The sequence below is a fragment of the Apiospora hydei genome, assembly GCF_038363865.1.
Source record: "Apiospora hydei strain CBS 114990 chromosome Unknown utg000010l_segment0_segment0, whole genome shotgun sequence".
In the NCBI taxonomy this organism is placed as follows: Eukaryota; Fungi; Ascomycota; class Sordariomycetes; order Amphisphaeriales; family Apiosporaceae; genus Apiospora; species Apiospora hydei.
Window position 1 is genome coordinate 1472179 of NW_027117369.1, and position 12643 is coordinate 1484821.

Consider the following 12643-nt stretch of genomic DNA (forward strand, 5'->3'; position numbering starts at 1 on the left):
ACAGGGCCGGCGCTACGTTGATGCTATGGAGCTGACCGTCCACAGGCGCAGTGACTTGGAAACAGTTGGGATGTGGCCACAATGGCATCCGCTCTTGCAACAGTAAGTTGAATCGGGAAGCTTCCTCAAGAAATACCCAGTGGTTCTGAATAGCCTTAGTGTCAAAGACGAGATGCGCCGTTTGCTAGAGAAGCATCCTGATGGTTTTGCTGGTTTCAATGGAGGGGTGGCAAGAGGGGACCAGCCTATATCAAACATGTAATAATCGACGGGTTCAGTCTATCTTACGACGTTCACGGATTTTAGAAACTCTGTCATTGTGGACCGGCATTTTCAGTATTACAAGCATTTCCTCAACTCGCGGAGTTGTCGTAGCTTCTCGATTAATAGGCTTAGAGGTTCCTTTGTGCAGTACTAACATGCACTCAACAAGTGCACTCATTATGGAGTCCCAATGCTAGCATTTGTATAATATCTCAACGTCCACGTCTGGCATGCCCCCGGTATCTTTAAACTTCCTTTCCTCCGCGTGATTAATAGTATTCCCCCTTCTTCCGTATCTCATAAACCGGCGTCGGCTTGCCGACGGTGGGCACCTCGGTCTTGCCGCTGAGCAGGCTGTTGCGGGACATCTCGCTCCAAACGACGCTGGTGCGGACCCCGTACTTCTCGTCCATCCGGTCCCTCTCCATCCGTTCCCGTTCCATCTTGTCCAGGTACGAGACGGGCACGACGCCGTCCGGCAGCGAACGGAACCGCTTCTGCTTCGTCCGCCGCCGGTGCACCCACCAGCACAGCAAGCCCAGAGAAAATAGGAAGGCGAAGCCGCTCACCGACACGGCGATGATGATCATGGTGTTGGTCTGGGCGTTGCTGTTGTTGTCATTCTCCACCAGGCCGTCTTCGTCCTCGTCCGGGGGGCGCACGACCATGGCGGTGTCGAGCATGGGGGCCACCAACAGCTCGGATTTTGCTGCAGATTTCAGGAAGCAGTTCTGTAGCATATATATTAGTAAGACGTAGACATGTGGTTAGTTCCGAGAGGTCCAGGTGGTCACATACCTGAAACCCGAGCGTCTGGTCCGCATTGAAGCTCACCGCTTTACACATGGACGTCTGAGCACACTGCTCCATGCAATCCTGCAGCGACGACGCAAAATGGTTCGAGAGGCTATCGCTGCCCATATTGGTGCCGCACGAGAGGGCGAACTGGACCTCGTTGATAGTCTGCATGGTGGTCGCCTGCGTGACGGCGCGGCAGTTGGACGACGAGCTCGTCGGCAGGCCCACGACGGCGGTGAACTTGGGGTTCGGGTCGGTCGCCACCAGCTTCGAGGGGGCCGAGTCGGTCTCGTTGTGGAAGGCGCACGACTTGCCGTCGAAGGTGGCGGCCGTGCAGCGCGGGTTGGCGCGCGCGCAGGCGTCGGCGCAGTCGGCCAGCGTGGGCGCGTTGACGCTCGTCGTCCGCCGCCCTCGCGCCGTGCTGCTGCAGTGGACCTGGAACTTCTGGATGATGCCTATGGTCGTGCCGTTGACGCACGCGTCGTTTTGTTGGGCACCGCCGCCGGCCGCCATGGCGACGGCGAGGTTGAGAATGAAGAGGATTCCAGTAGGCCGCATTTTTAAGGCAGAATGAACCGGCATCCGTGCTTTCGACCTGCTACTCCGGCAGAGCCAGCTGAACATCTCGCACCTGGGCCAGGCCGCTGTCTAATATGTCTGTTCCCGCCGTGGCGTGCGTGTGTCATGTCGGCCCTCATCCGGGCCCAGGGGTCCCTGACACAATAGCACGGCCCCCCGATCATCGACAACGTTAAAATCGTATGCGAGATCGGTAGACGAGGTCTCCAAGCCAGGGGTTTGGGATCCCCCCACCATGGCTGGAGACGCACGGCCGGAAACGGCTATATTAGAGGCGCCATATAGCCGTGTTTGGATCCACGTCAACGTCTCGGGAGTTTCATGCCGACAGTGATCTGGACCGGTTCATCTAGTCTATCGGCCATATCTTGATTGCTGGAGGCTCCATACTCGAACCCTAACTGCCAACTTCTCCGTCTCGTGTCGCTGGCCATTGGCTCGGCGCACTCGGCTGCTCGGTGCACTCCGGTTTCCAAGCTTTTGCGAGATTCTTTTTGGGGCTTAGAATCCACGATGCCTTGGTGCATTGAGTGCATTGACCTGGAGAACGAGTAGATATCCAGATTGGTAGAAGAATGGACATGCAGCTTATGCATATGACACATGTATCCCTGACACATCAATGGTTTCAGCCGCCTCAAAAGGGACTCTTCCCCAGCCCATATCGATTTTTCCATATCTCCATTCCAAGGCTGACCAAACAGTATCGCTCGGCTTTCGATACATCGTCGTCACCCCAATCACCACAAATTCTTCAGCCCTCCACAGAAGACTCGGCAGGAACTGGGTTTCCGGCTATTTTACTACAGATCTGGTGTGATCACCCGCTGGCGAGTTTAACATAGTTGCATACATCACTACAAGGAATTTGATGAAAGAAAATTCTCCGGCCGAATTCCGAGAGGAAAGTGTTGTTGGGCTTGGCTACTAACCGCAACCCTATCAAACCAAGGAGCGGAGTTTGATGGTGATGACAACGGTCCCTGTCATTTTAACCCCTGGGGCGAGTGCAGATGTCGGCGTGTTCCGAGAAGAGCTGCCGGGTGATTTCCAAGCACGCCATGCAGGCATTGACCTGGCCAGGACGACCAGCCCGTCACTTCGTCCATCATACTCTTAGCTCCTCCTTGAACCTTGGCGTCGACGGATAGCGGCCCACGCGGAAAGTTGACGTCGAACCCCGCAGGTATCTTCACCTGCTCGACAGAACCCAAGCTGATGCCATCTCATCTCCTTCTAGGTTACCACCAGAGCGGTTGTCGTATCTCTAACCGGTTGTTTCGTCTTATGCATTGTTAACTACTACAAGCTGATCCGAACCTAATAGGACTTCTCAGCTAATGGAAATCGTCTAAGCCCCTGCATCTTAATCATGTGGATAATCCCGCCGCGGTTTGTGGTAAGATATACAACCTCGATAAAAAGGAATGGAGTTCGGATGCCATGACTTCTACCAGATCCGATGGGTACCAGTCCTCTCGTTTCGCTCCCTCCCCTTCCTTACCTATGCTGCTTCTACACCTAATCTGATTCTTTGTCTCCCATCCTGCTTGTGTGCTCCCAACCACTTCTAAATCCAAGCCGGTTCCGGTCAGGTAACACCAGACGGATGAAGCTCGTCATCGCGTTTTCGCTATTCTGAACATTCGCCGCCGCTGGCGCTTTCAATAAAATTGTGGCAACTACCTCGGCCAGTAACATCGGTCCCCGGTACTCATTGGCAATGACTTCTCTTGTTGACAGCCAGCTGCGGCTGCCATAACAACACCACCTCTCCGAACCAATCGAGACATCGACAGTGGCGCAGCGTGGCCATCAGCGACGGCACCCAATACTTCCTCGTGTCCGCCTCGCCAGCCATCGTCGACACCGCTGCCATTGACGACAACGACGACAGCAACAGCAACAGAATTGCCACCGCGGCGGCCGGCTGCTTCCGCGTAACGTCGGCGGGCATGTCGCCCTTCGGGCCCTCGTTCGACGTCATCCACAGCCTGCCCTGGCTGCGCGAGAAGTCCCTCGTAGCCGTGGTGTAGGGCCGGTGCGACGGCGCGGGCGTGCTTGAGGCCAAGAAGGGCATCAACATGGACCCTAAGGCCCAGCCGTGGTGCCTGCCCGGCCGCGGCCGCAACTTCGCCATCACCGAAAGCCACTTCGACCTCTACGCCGACGAGGGCGTCGTGGCCATTGGCGACTACACGAACGTGGGGTGGGACCGGGTGCCCTGCGGCCCGCCCGCGGCGGAGCTGGTCTCGGGGTTCTGCGCGGAGCCCGGGATGTAAACTGCGGAAAGGCGGCGTAGGTCCATTGATACTAGATGGCATTGCTCCTGATAGGGACAGGAAGCTATGGGAGATATTCATTGTGTTTGTTTTGTATCACGAGCTCGGTCTAAGCATACACGCATGGAAAGGGGGGGTTTGAGATCAACGGCCGGGAACATCAAATACACTAATAACATAAAGACATACAAAGCTATATAGTCCAAACCAACCCAGCTACCCTACCCAATACAAGCACCTTGCTTCTACATCCCCGCGATGGGAATCTGCACATCCTCCCGAATGTACGGGATCCCCGTCAACTTGAACACGCGCTCACTCAGCACCGCGTCGTTGAGCGGCCTGGTCCGGACCACATAGTCCGGCTTCCCGTCGCGCTTGGCCTCGTTCCAGCCCGTGTGGCGCGCGTTGGGCCAGTGCGTCGTGCCGACGCGGCGCTCGTACGCGTCCTTCTTGCGGAGCAGGTCCTCCTGGGTCGCGCACGCGACCGGCATGTAGCACGTGTAGATGGCGAGCCGGTCCTGCTTCGTCCGGGTCGGCACGTTGTAGTGCGGCGTCCGGCTGTCCCACACGATCAGGTCGCCCGGGTCCGCGGTCGGCTTGATCCATTCCAAACCGGCGTCGGCCAGGTACTTCATCCCCCGCTCGGTGAAGCCGTACCACTCCGGCGTCCAGGCCGGGATGCGCTCCTCGTCGGCCATGTCGCGGTGGAACTGCTCGCTGAGCTGGTGTCCGCCCTTGCAGACGATCAAGCCGCCGTCGTCGGGGCCGCTGGGCTGCAAGTTGACCAGCCCCTGCAGGCACCGGAACCCCGGCTTCTCCGGGTCCTGGTCCTGGTGAGGCCACGGCTTGTTCTCGGGCAGGTGCTCGCGGTTCGCGAACCCGTAGTTGATCGCATCGAACGAGACCAGCAGGTCCTTGGTGTCGTAGACCTTCTCAAACGCCTCGTAGACGCCCGGCTCGCCGCGCACGCCCCAGACGAAGTCCTCGTGCGCCGCCGCGTAGTTGAGCAGCATGCCCTTCTCGTTGACGACGGGCAGCTTGTCCGGGTGGACGGTGGAGGGGTCGTGGCGGTCGTAGCCGAGGCCGAACGACTCGAGCAGGGCGAACATCTTATCGGCGTACCCCTCGGCGCGGTCCCGCGGGACGGCGCCCTTGATGACGGCGTAGCCGTCGCGGAGCAGGTCGTCGCGCCAGTCGCCGTAGACGGGGTCGGTGCCGTCGAAGGTCATTTTCCGGCCCGTCGAGGTTTGGAGGTTCAGCGTCGAGGCCGGGGCCGGGGCGGTGGTTGTTGTTGTGGAGGACATGTTGGATGTGATGATTGCTGGTTGAACACAATGAATAATTGTTGGTGCTCTCGATCGCTAAACCGATGATGTCTGATTCAAGTCACCTTTTGACCACTTGCTTCAATATCAGCTTTGAGTCCCGAGCCTCTTATCCTAATGGGCGTTGTCTTGCAGCAAGACTCCACCTTTTCCCCATACCCCAGGATCCTTGGTCGATCCTTCGGTTCGGAATGTGGGCGCTGGGGACTGCAAAACCCGAACCGAGAATGTGAGACACAATAATGCCCCCGGCCCAATCAGCTCGATCCGAGTGGTCATGCAGCAACCTGTAAACCCCGAACCGAAGGACGCGCGGTGTCTCCTCCAATCCCACCTCGTGGCCTTTCGTCGTCAATGCGAGGAGGTAATTCGCGCTAAGCAAGAAGCTCTTTTGTGGCAATGCCCGGGACGGCCAGATACATTGTTCCGGACAAGGCTTTTCAACTGAATAGCATGCCCGGACTCAAGTCCAGTACCAAGTCTCATTCCCCACGCGCACGCGCCATACTCCGGCAGGTGATAGCTATGAAAGGAGTCAATAGCGGATATCCGGACACATCCCGTAACGAGTATTCCATAGCAATTGGCAAAGATCTTGGAAAACTGGTAATAGTGCTATGTAATTGCATTCCTGTAGCCGCCCAGCCGCCTTACTCCATCTGAATAAATGGCTCGTTATCGTCAATCAAGAACTCGGTCCCCAGCATCGGCCACAGCTCGTCCAGGGCCATACCCGCAAACGGATCAAACAACGCACTATTGTCCGGCTGCGTCCCCGTCCCCATAGTAGCAGCAGCAAGGTTTGTGGATATGGGCAGGTCTGGTAGACCAGCAGTTACGTTCTCGGAACTACTCGAGTAGCACTCCCACCGTCCGGAACATGTTCCGCACTCGTAGTCGTGGTGTTATCGCCCAAGTCTCGGTCTCGGCCGACGTCGCGGCATATGGTCTGCACCCGCTCCCGCAAGATGGTGCACCCCCGGATGAAGTCCGGGTCCTGCCGCAGCCGGCGGTACTGGTCCTCGCAGTAGCCCGTCGCCTCGCTCAGGAGCTCGAGGTCGGCGCGGGCCATGCGCTTGCGCGGGTTCCGCAGGATGTTCAGGGCCAGCACCACGGCCGCGAGGAAGGGCTGCGTCGGCGTGAAGATCTGCGAGTTGACGCTGCTGTCCGCGAGGTCCAGCACCTGCTTCGCCAGGTTGCGCGACGCCGCGATGGTCAGGTTCTGGCTCTGCAGCAGCCGCGCCTGCGTGGTGGCGGACAGGGAGTTGGGGTAGAGCCGGACCTCGTCGGCGTAGGACTGGGCGGAGAAGATGAGCGAGGCGCGGAAGAGCGTGATCTGGGCTTGGTAGTAGTGGATGCTGATGAAGGCCGCGATATGTTGTTGGTCTCCGTGATGATCTAGTACCGACGTCTCTTGACCGGGCCGTAAGCTCTCGGGTAGGGAGGCAGCCCAGTCCGTCAGTGCCTTGTCCAGTTTACCGGTCTCATTAAAGAGGACGTAGGACGATGTCTGGCGTTTCCGGTAGATGTGCTCACTTATCCGCCCGAGTATTTGCGATAGCGATACCCATATCCCGAAGTAGTCCGGGGCCTCGTGCGCCGCGTATTTTTGACGCGGAAGAACCTGGTCGCAGTCGTAGTCCGCGATGGCCGAGGGCCGGCCCGTCTCCATCTCCATCAGCTTCTCCAGGCTGTAGCAGGTCCACCAGAGTCGGCCATGGAGTTGCAGATCGGCTTTGTATCCGGGTTCCACGGTTCCGCGCCTAGGCCTGGTGTCGTGCGTCGAGATGTGGCGATGCAGGCCGATCGAGTGCGCCGTCCGGATGGCCTGGCCCAGGAGATGCCATCCCTGCCCCTCCTTGCCCCTTCCGCGCAGGGTGATGACGAGAAGAAGGGCCGCCTGGACGCTTCCTATGTATGGGAGTGCCGCCACATGCCCGTAGAAGCTGTAAGCAGCGTCGAGGAACTGTGTCCCCGTCGCGGTGATGCTTCCGGCAGCCTCATCTGCGGCAATGCTTATTATCAGGTAAACAGACACCAGAGCAGGAACGTCACTGGGTTGTATCGCACTCTCCAGAGATCGAGCCGGTTCTGTCCCGTTGGAGGGCGTATTCTGCAATGACAAAAAGCGATGGATGTCGGTCATCAACGCCTCATGGTCAACCACCGGGAAGAGGGGCCATATGCGCCGGAAGAATACCCGGACATGCTCCTCCAAGACATCAATAGAGGGCAGATTGGGCCGGCTGACCGCGATAGGAAGGGCGAACTCCTCGACCTATGTGTTTGTATTATGTCAGCCGGGATGGTTCGATGATCGTTCGATGGTCCCCATGGGGTTGGAGATGGCTGGCCCACTCACATGGCGCATGCCGAAGCGAAACTGCTGGGAGACGGGACCTAGCCCCTTTTGCTTGAGGAACAAATCCGCAAATATGCAGAGACACTGCAAACTGCTTCCACCTAAATACTACACATGCACATGTTTGTTAGTACACTCGGTTTCCTCCTCCACGGGTGTTCTTGGGACAACCAACCTTGACACGATGTGAGCTCTCGTCGGTGTTGACCACGATATCCGGACTCTCGGCATCCTCCAGGGACCTCTCCCCACCCCGCTCCTTGGTGTTGGCATGGTATGCTCTCGTCAGAAAGCTGACGGGGATGTTATTCAAGGCTTGCGGAACTTCGGTATCAACATCCGGAACGCTCTCGCTGTCGTCGCGCGGGCTCTTGCTGTTTGGCTGTCCATGTCCATCACCGCCGTCGGCTACAAGTCCCTGTTCGGCCAGCAGCCGGCTGGTTTTGGCCGGCCACTTGCGAGTAACTAACGCCTCGGGTTTCCGTGGGTCGGTGGTCTGACAGACGTCGCCCCGGAGGCGGCAGTTCCGGCACTTGGGCGTCTCGGCGTCGCACCGAACCTTGCGCTTCCGGCAGGCTGTGCACGCGAGAGAGAGCCGGATACGCTTCGGTGCGGGCTGTGAGGGTTCTTGGGGCGGCTCTTGTGGCGGAGAGATTTCGGCCATGGACAAGCTCGAGGAGGTGGTTTCTGGGGTTCGGATCATCATCATCGCTAATCACTTTGTGGGGGCGGGCCCGGTCTCATGGTAATACCTGTCAAAGCTGATGATAAGAGGGCATAGCAGTGTAGCAAGTGACGTCAAAGCATGTCAGTATCCGGGACTTCCATCTGTCACATATGAGGTTGCATCGTCGACTAGACTTGCATACTATTGCCCACTGTCCCCAGGTTTGCTGAAGAGTGCTGTCGGATGTGGGATCACGCCCAGTTCCGGCAAGGTGGAGGATCATGGACCAAATAATGTGGGACCGCTGTGCGGAGTCAGCCCCGACCCCAAGAAACACTAAAGAATGTGTTCATGTCAGGCATAGGCGTTTTTCTTTTGCTGACTGACTCGCAGTAGCTTCTGCACATGTTTAACCTCTTGAGTTCGATCGGTAGGCCATTGGCAAAGACCGTGAACTCGACCCCTTGCCTCATCTAGGTGCTTTTACGAATAATAATAAAAAGATTACTTAGCATCTACGCATCTTCGGCAGCATCTCGTATCACATACATCCATTGCATAAATTCGAAAGAGCTCGATATAAAGTGCTGATGTGCAAAGAATTGCATCCAGCATCCATCCCCGCAGCCACAGCCGATGCACGAACCAATCGCCTTCTGCCGCTCTTCGCGTTTGCGCCTCGCGACTTCGCGGGTGCATGCAATACGAATGACAATGTTTGGGGTCAGAGCAACGCCAGGGATTCTGGCTGATTGGGGATCCTGACCTCACTGAAGAAGCGTATTATTAGTAGCACGTTTCAATGACAGACTGGGTCCCCCAGATAAGCGATAATGCCCTTGTCCGGAGGGGATGGCGTGGCCTTCTCCAACGGCCCTACGGGATTGGCATCGAGATTCCGTACTCCGTAGCACAATAGCGTGCAGAACAAGGCGAACATTTGTCTCTTGTCCATGTATATTTCTCGTCGGCTTCGGGCGGTGAAGATCCATTTCCGCCGAACGACTCGACTGGGAAAACTCCTCCCAGACTCGCCAGGCTCCCTACTGCGCCCCAGTTTTGCGCCGGGATGATTACCCAAAAGGCCGCATGATCCGCTCTGACAGGGGGCGACGAACTCCATCTCTTCACAGGAACCCATTGCATCCGCGAGCCGCACGCACAAATTCTGCCTTTATGCACGCCTCCGACCACCACGTCCAGCCTGCCAGCGTCAACTGCCGTGTCCATCTCCACAATCTGTGCCCAGGAATCTCGGGTCTCTTCCCGCCCGTTATGTAAGGACTCCATCGTTGCATACTCCAATGATCCATCGTGTATACTGGCCAAAGCCAGGCCAGGTACTTAAGGGGAGGACTCTCTCGTTACTTCCCAAAGTCTGCATCATCGCATCTCATCATCAGTCAGTCAAGTTTCCATTGTATTGATACTTTGCGAACATGGCAGATGCAATACACCAGTTCCGAGACAGGATGCTGTCCTCGCCTCTCGAGATGGCAGGGACCACCATGGCCGTCTCGTTCGCTCTGGTATGTGTGCTCTCTTATATACGCTATCATTCCCGTCGAACCCTGATAGGTGATATGTGCAATTCTAACAGCAAAAATCGCACTGTCAACAGGCCGTCGTATACTTGGTAAGCCTCGTCCTGTACAACCTTCTCCTGCACCCGCTGCGCAAGTTCCCCGGCCCCAAGCTCTGGGCCGCGACGCGGATCCCGTACACCCGCAACCAGCTCTCGGGCGTCTCGCAGAAGCGCATGCTGGCACTGCACCTGCAGTACGGCCCCATCGTGCGCGTGGCGCCCGAGATCATCTCCATCAACCACCCGGACGGCATGAAGCAGGTGCGCGGCCACCGCCACGCGGGCCAGCCGGAGCACGGCAAGGACCCCCTCCACGTCGCGGCCAATGCCGGCAATATTATTGGGGCCGACCGCGATAAGCATGCGCGGTTCCGACGCATCCTGGCCCATGTCTTCTCGGCGCAGGCTATGTATGAGCAGGAGCCCCTCATCAAGATTTATATCGATAAGTTGTTCGCGGGGCTCAAGAGGGAGTGTGCCGGCCAGACCAAGGTCGTCGATATACTGAAGTGGTATAACTGGACCACGTTTGATATCATAGGTAAGTGGATGTGGCAGCTACTCTTCCGAGCGATGCAGTAATTAACGACATGATATCACAGGCGATTTGTCCTTCGGCGCGCCCTTCGGATCTCTAGACACTAACGCCTACCACCCCTGGGTCTCCAACATCTTTGGCAGCATCAAGAACCTGTCGTTCGGCGTGAACGCCAACCGGTACCCCTTCGTCGCCCCCATCCTGCAGCGCCTGGTCCCGGCCGAGGTGCGGACCAAATGGGCCGAGCACCGAGACCTGTCGATGCGGAGCCTGCGGAAGAGACTGGACACCGACACCGACCGCCCGGACTTCGTCGACAAGATGCTACATGCCCGAGGAACCAAAGCCGGCGTACGTGAAACCCATACCCTCCCTACCCTGCATGACCCTTTCTCTTCTGTCCGAGCTCTCGCTAATGCTGACCAACCCCCTTTAGGAAATGACCTTTGAAGAAATGGCCTCCACCTGCTCCCTCCTCATCATCGCCGGCTCCGAGACGACAGCGACGCTTCTTTCCGGCGCCACATACCAGCTCGCGACGCACCCCGAGACCCTCGCGAAGCTGACGGCCGAGGTCCGCGCCGCCTTCCCGACCGAAGACGACATCAGCATCGCCGGCACTTCCAACCTGCCCTACCTGCTCGCCGTCCTCGACGAGTCCCTGCGCATCTACCCGCCGGTGCCCGGCGGCAGCCCGCGGAAGATTGCTAAGGGTGGGGATACGATTATTGATCACTTCGTGCCTGAGGATGTAAGTAACAATGAAGACCTGTCCCATTCCACTTCCCTGTTTTTGTGTATTGTGATGGAGAGCTTATGAGTGTGGTTCCTACCAGACGGTCGTGGAAATTTGGCAGTGGGCTGTATACAACAACCCCGGCTGGATCACCGAGCCCAAGTCCTTTGTCCCGGAGCGCTGGCTCGGCGACCCCCGGTTCAAGACCGACCGCCTCGACGCCGTGCAGCCTTTCTCCCTGGGCCCGCGTAACTGTATTGGGAAGAAGTAGGTCATCCCCTGTACCACCTGTTCCCTTCTTGCCTGCATCTCGTTTCCTCGTTTGTAGTATTCGTCTTCTGACATATGAACAATAGCCTGGCCTACGCCGAGATGCGCATGATCTTGGCGCGCATCATCTGGAACTTCGACCTGAGCATCGCGCCGCAGAGCAGTAACTGGGTCGAGGACAACAAAGTCTACTTCCTCTGGGAGAAGCCGCCGCTGGAGGTCGCCTTGACGCCGCGCAAGTTCTAGACGCGGGTCACCAAGAAAACGAACTTGTTCCAGATGTATCACCGAATGTTCAGGACTGCGTCTTTGCTTTTGTCAAAATATTCACGGGAAAGATATTGCGATGGATGTCATCAATACGTCATACCGAATGGACAATGCAACTCGGGGTTTTAGGAGAGAGAGGTGCTGTAAGGGTTATTGACTACCATGACTCTCCAAAGTAGTTCGTGGTTTGGGCTACTTCGAGGCGGAAAACCCAGACAGATCGGAATGAAACTATGTTTCGATATTCTAGCTAAAAGCGATATCTGTTTGAACTTACTGAGTATTCCTTCTTGGTTCAGGAGCTGTCTTGCGGTTAAGCTAGACCATGGACCAAGCTACAGACAGCCGAGTCCGTCAGTGTGAAAGCATCACCAGATTCTGGTAGTAGTGGTGTGGTCGTATACGAACTGCGCATCCCGGGCTCTCGGGTTCGTATAGTATTTGCTGTTGCAGACAACCAATATCTGCAAATTGGCACAAGCCGTTAGAAACCGGGTTCGAAAAATGCAAGGTCAAGCCAGACAAGCAATCAGACATATGCCGGCCCCCTGGCCTGCACACTGCACGAATAGGGGCGCTCGGTGGCTGAATCCGTGCGACGCTGACGGCGCTAAGCGAGCTCTTGGCCTGCCGGACTCTGTGTCACACAGGGGCCTGGATCGACTGACCGAGCGGAGGTTTTCTCTTGCCTGTAGTCAGAGTCGTATCCAACAAGTCTTAGGTGATCCGGGCGTCGGGTGCCTATAGCCATGACTGGACATCGCGATGCATGCGATGCACGATTCGCATCTTGCTGACCGAATGCACAATGATTCGTCAGTCGAATATGTTGTCTTAGACTTTTAGGAAGGAGAGATCTCGGCCTCGAGATGAAAAGAAAGAAGAAGGAAAACCCCGCATGATTTAGATAAATAGGGGTGATGATCCGGGATTATCCCTATTATCTGCAACGGCTTTCGTCCCC

The 12643-nt window shown here is 57.0% G+C and overlaps 5 protein-coding genes across 5 annotated transcripts; 2 read left to right on the plus strand and 3 right to left on the minus strand.

The window, feature by feature from the left end:
* Positions 1-533: 533 nt before the first annotated feature.
* Positions 534-1620, minus strand: PG997_014655 (uncharacterized protein; the record flags this gene model as incomplete). Its single annotated transcript, XM_066818969.1, has 2 exons — positions 534-995; positions 1063-1620. 2 exons carry the CDS (start codon positions 1618-1620, stop codon positions 534-536), a joined length of 1020 nt encoding a protein of 339 aa, XP_066661157.1.
* A 1393-nt stretch (positions 1621-3013) lies between these two features.
* PG997_014656 (uncharacterized protein) lies at positions 3014-3677 on the plus strand (the record flags this gene model as incomplete). The annotated part of the gene is made up of 2 exons (XM_066818970.1): positions 3014-3033; positions 3389-3677. The coding sequence occupies 2 exons, from the start codon at positions 3014-3016 to the stop codon at positions 3675-3677; spliced, it is 309 nt and encodes a 102-aa protein (XP_066661158.1).
* Positions 3678-4168: 491 nt separating this feature from the next.
* On the minus strand, positions 4169-5230 carry PG997_014657 (uncharacterized protein; the record flags this gene model as incomplete). Its single annotated transcript, XM_066818971.1, has 1 exon — positions 4169-5230. One exon carries the CDS (start codon positions 5228-5230, stop codon positions 4169-4171), a length of 1062 nt encoding a protein of 353 aa, XP_066661159.1.
* An 856-nt stretch (positions 5231-6086) lies between these two features.
* PG997_014658 (uncharacterized protein) lies at positions 6087-8319 on the minus strand (the record flags this gene model as incomplete). Its single annotated transcript, XM_066818972.1, has 3 exons — positions 6087-7529; positions 7614-7721; positions 7789-8319. The coding sequence occupies 3 exons, from the start codon at positions 8317-8319 to the stop codon at positions 6087-6089; spliced, it is 2082 nt and encodes a 693-aa protein (XP_066661160.1).
* Positions 8320-9719: 1400 nt separating this feature from the next.
* On the plus strand, positions 9720-11655 carry PG997_014659 (Trichothecene C-15 hydroxylase; the record flags this gene model as incomplete). The annotated part of the gene is made up of 6 exons (XM_066818973.1): positions 9720-9809; positions 9902-10406; positions 10468-10754; positions 10840-11154; positions 11240-11406; positions 11496-11655. The coding sequence occupies 6 exons, from the start codon at positions 9720-9722 to the stop codon at positions 11653-11655; spliced, it is 1524 nt and encodes a 507-aa protein (XP_066661161.1).
* Between the last annotated feature and the right edge of the window lie 988 nt (positions 11656-12643).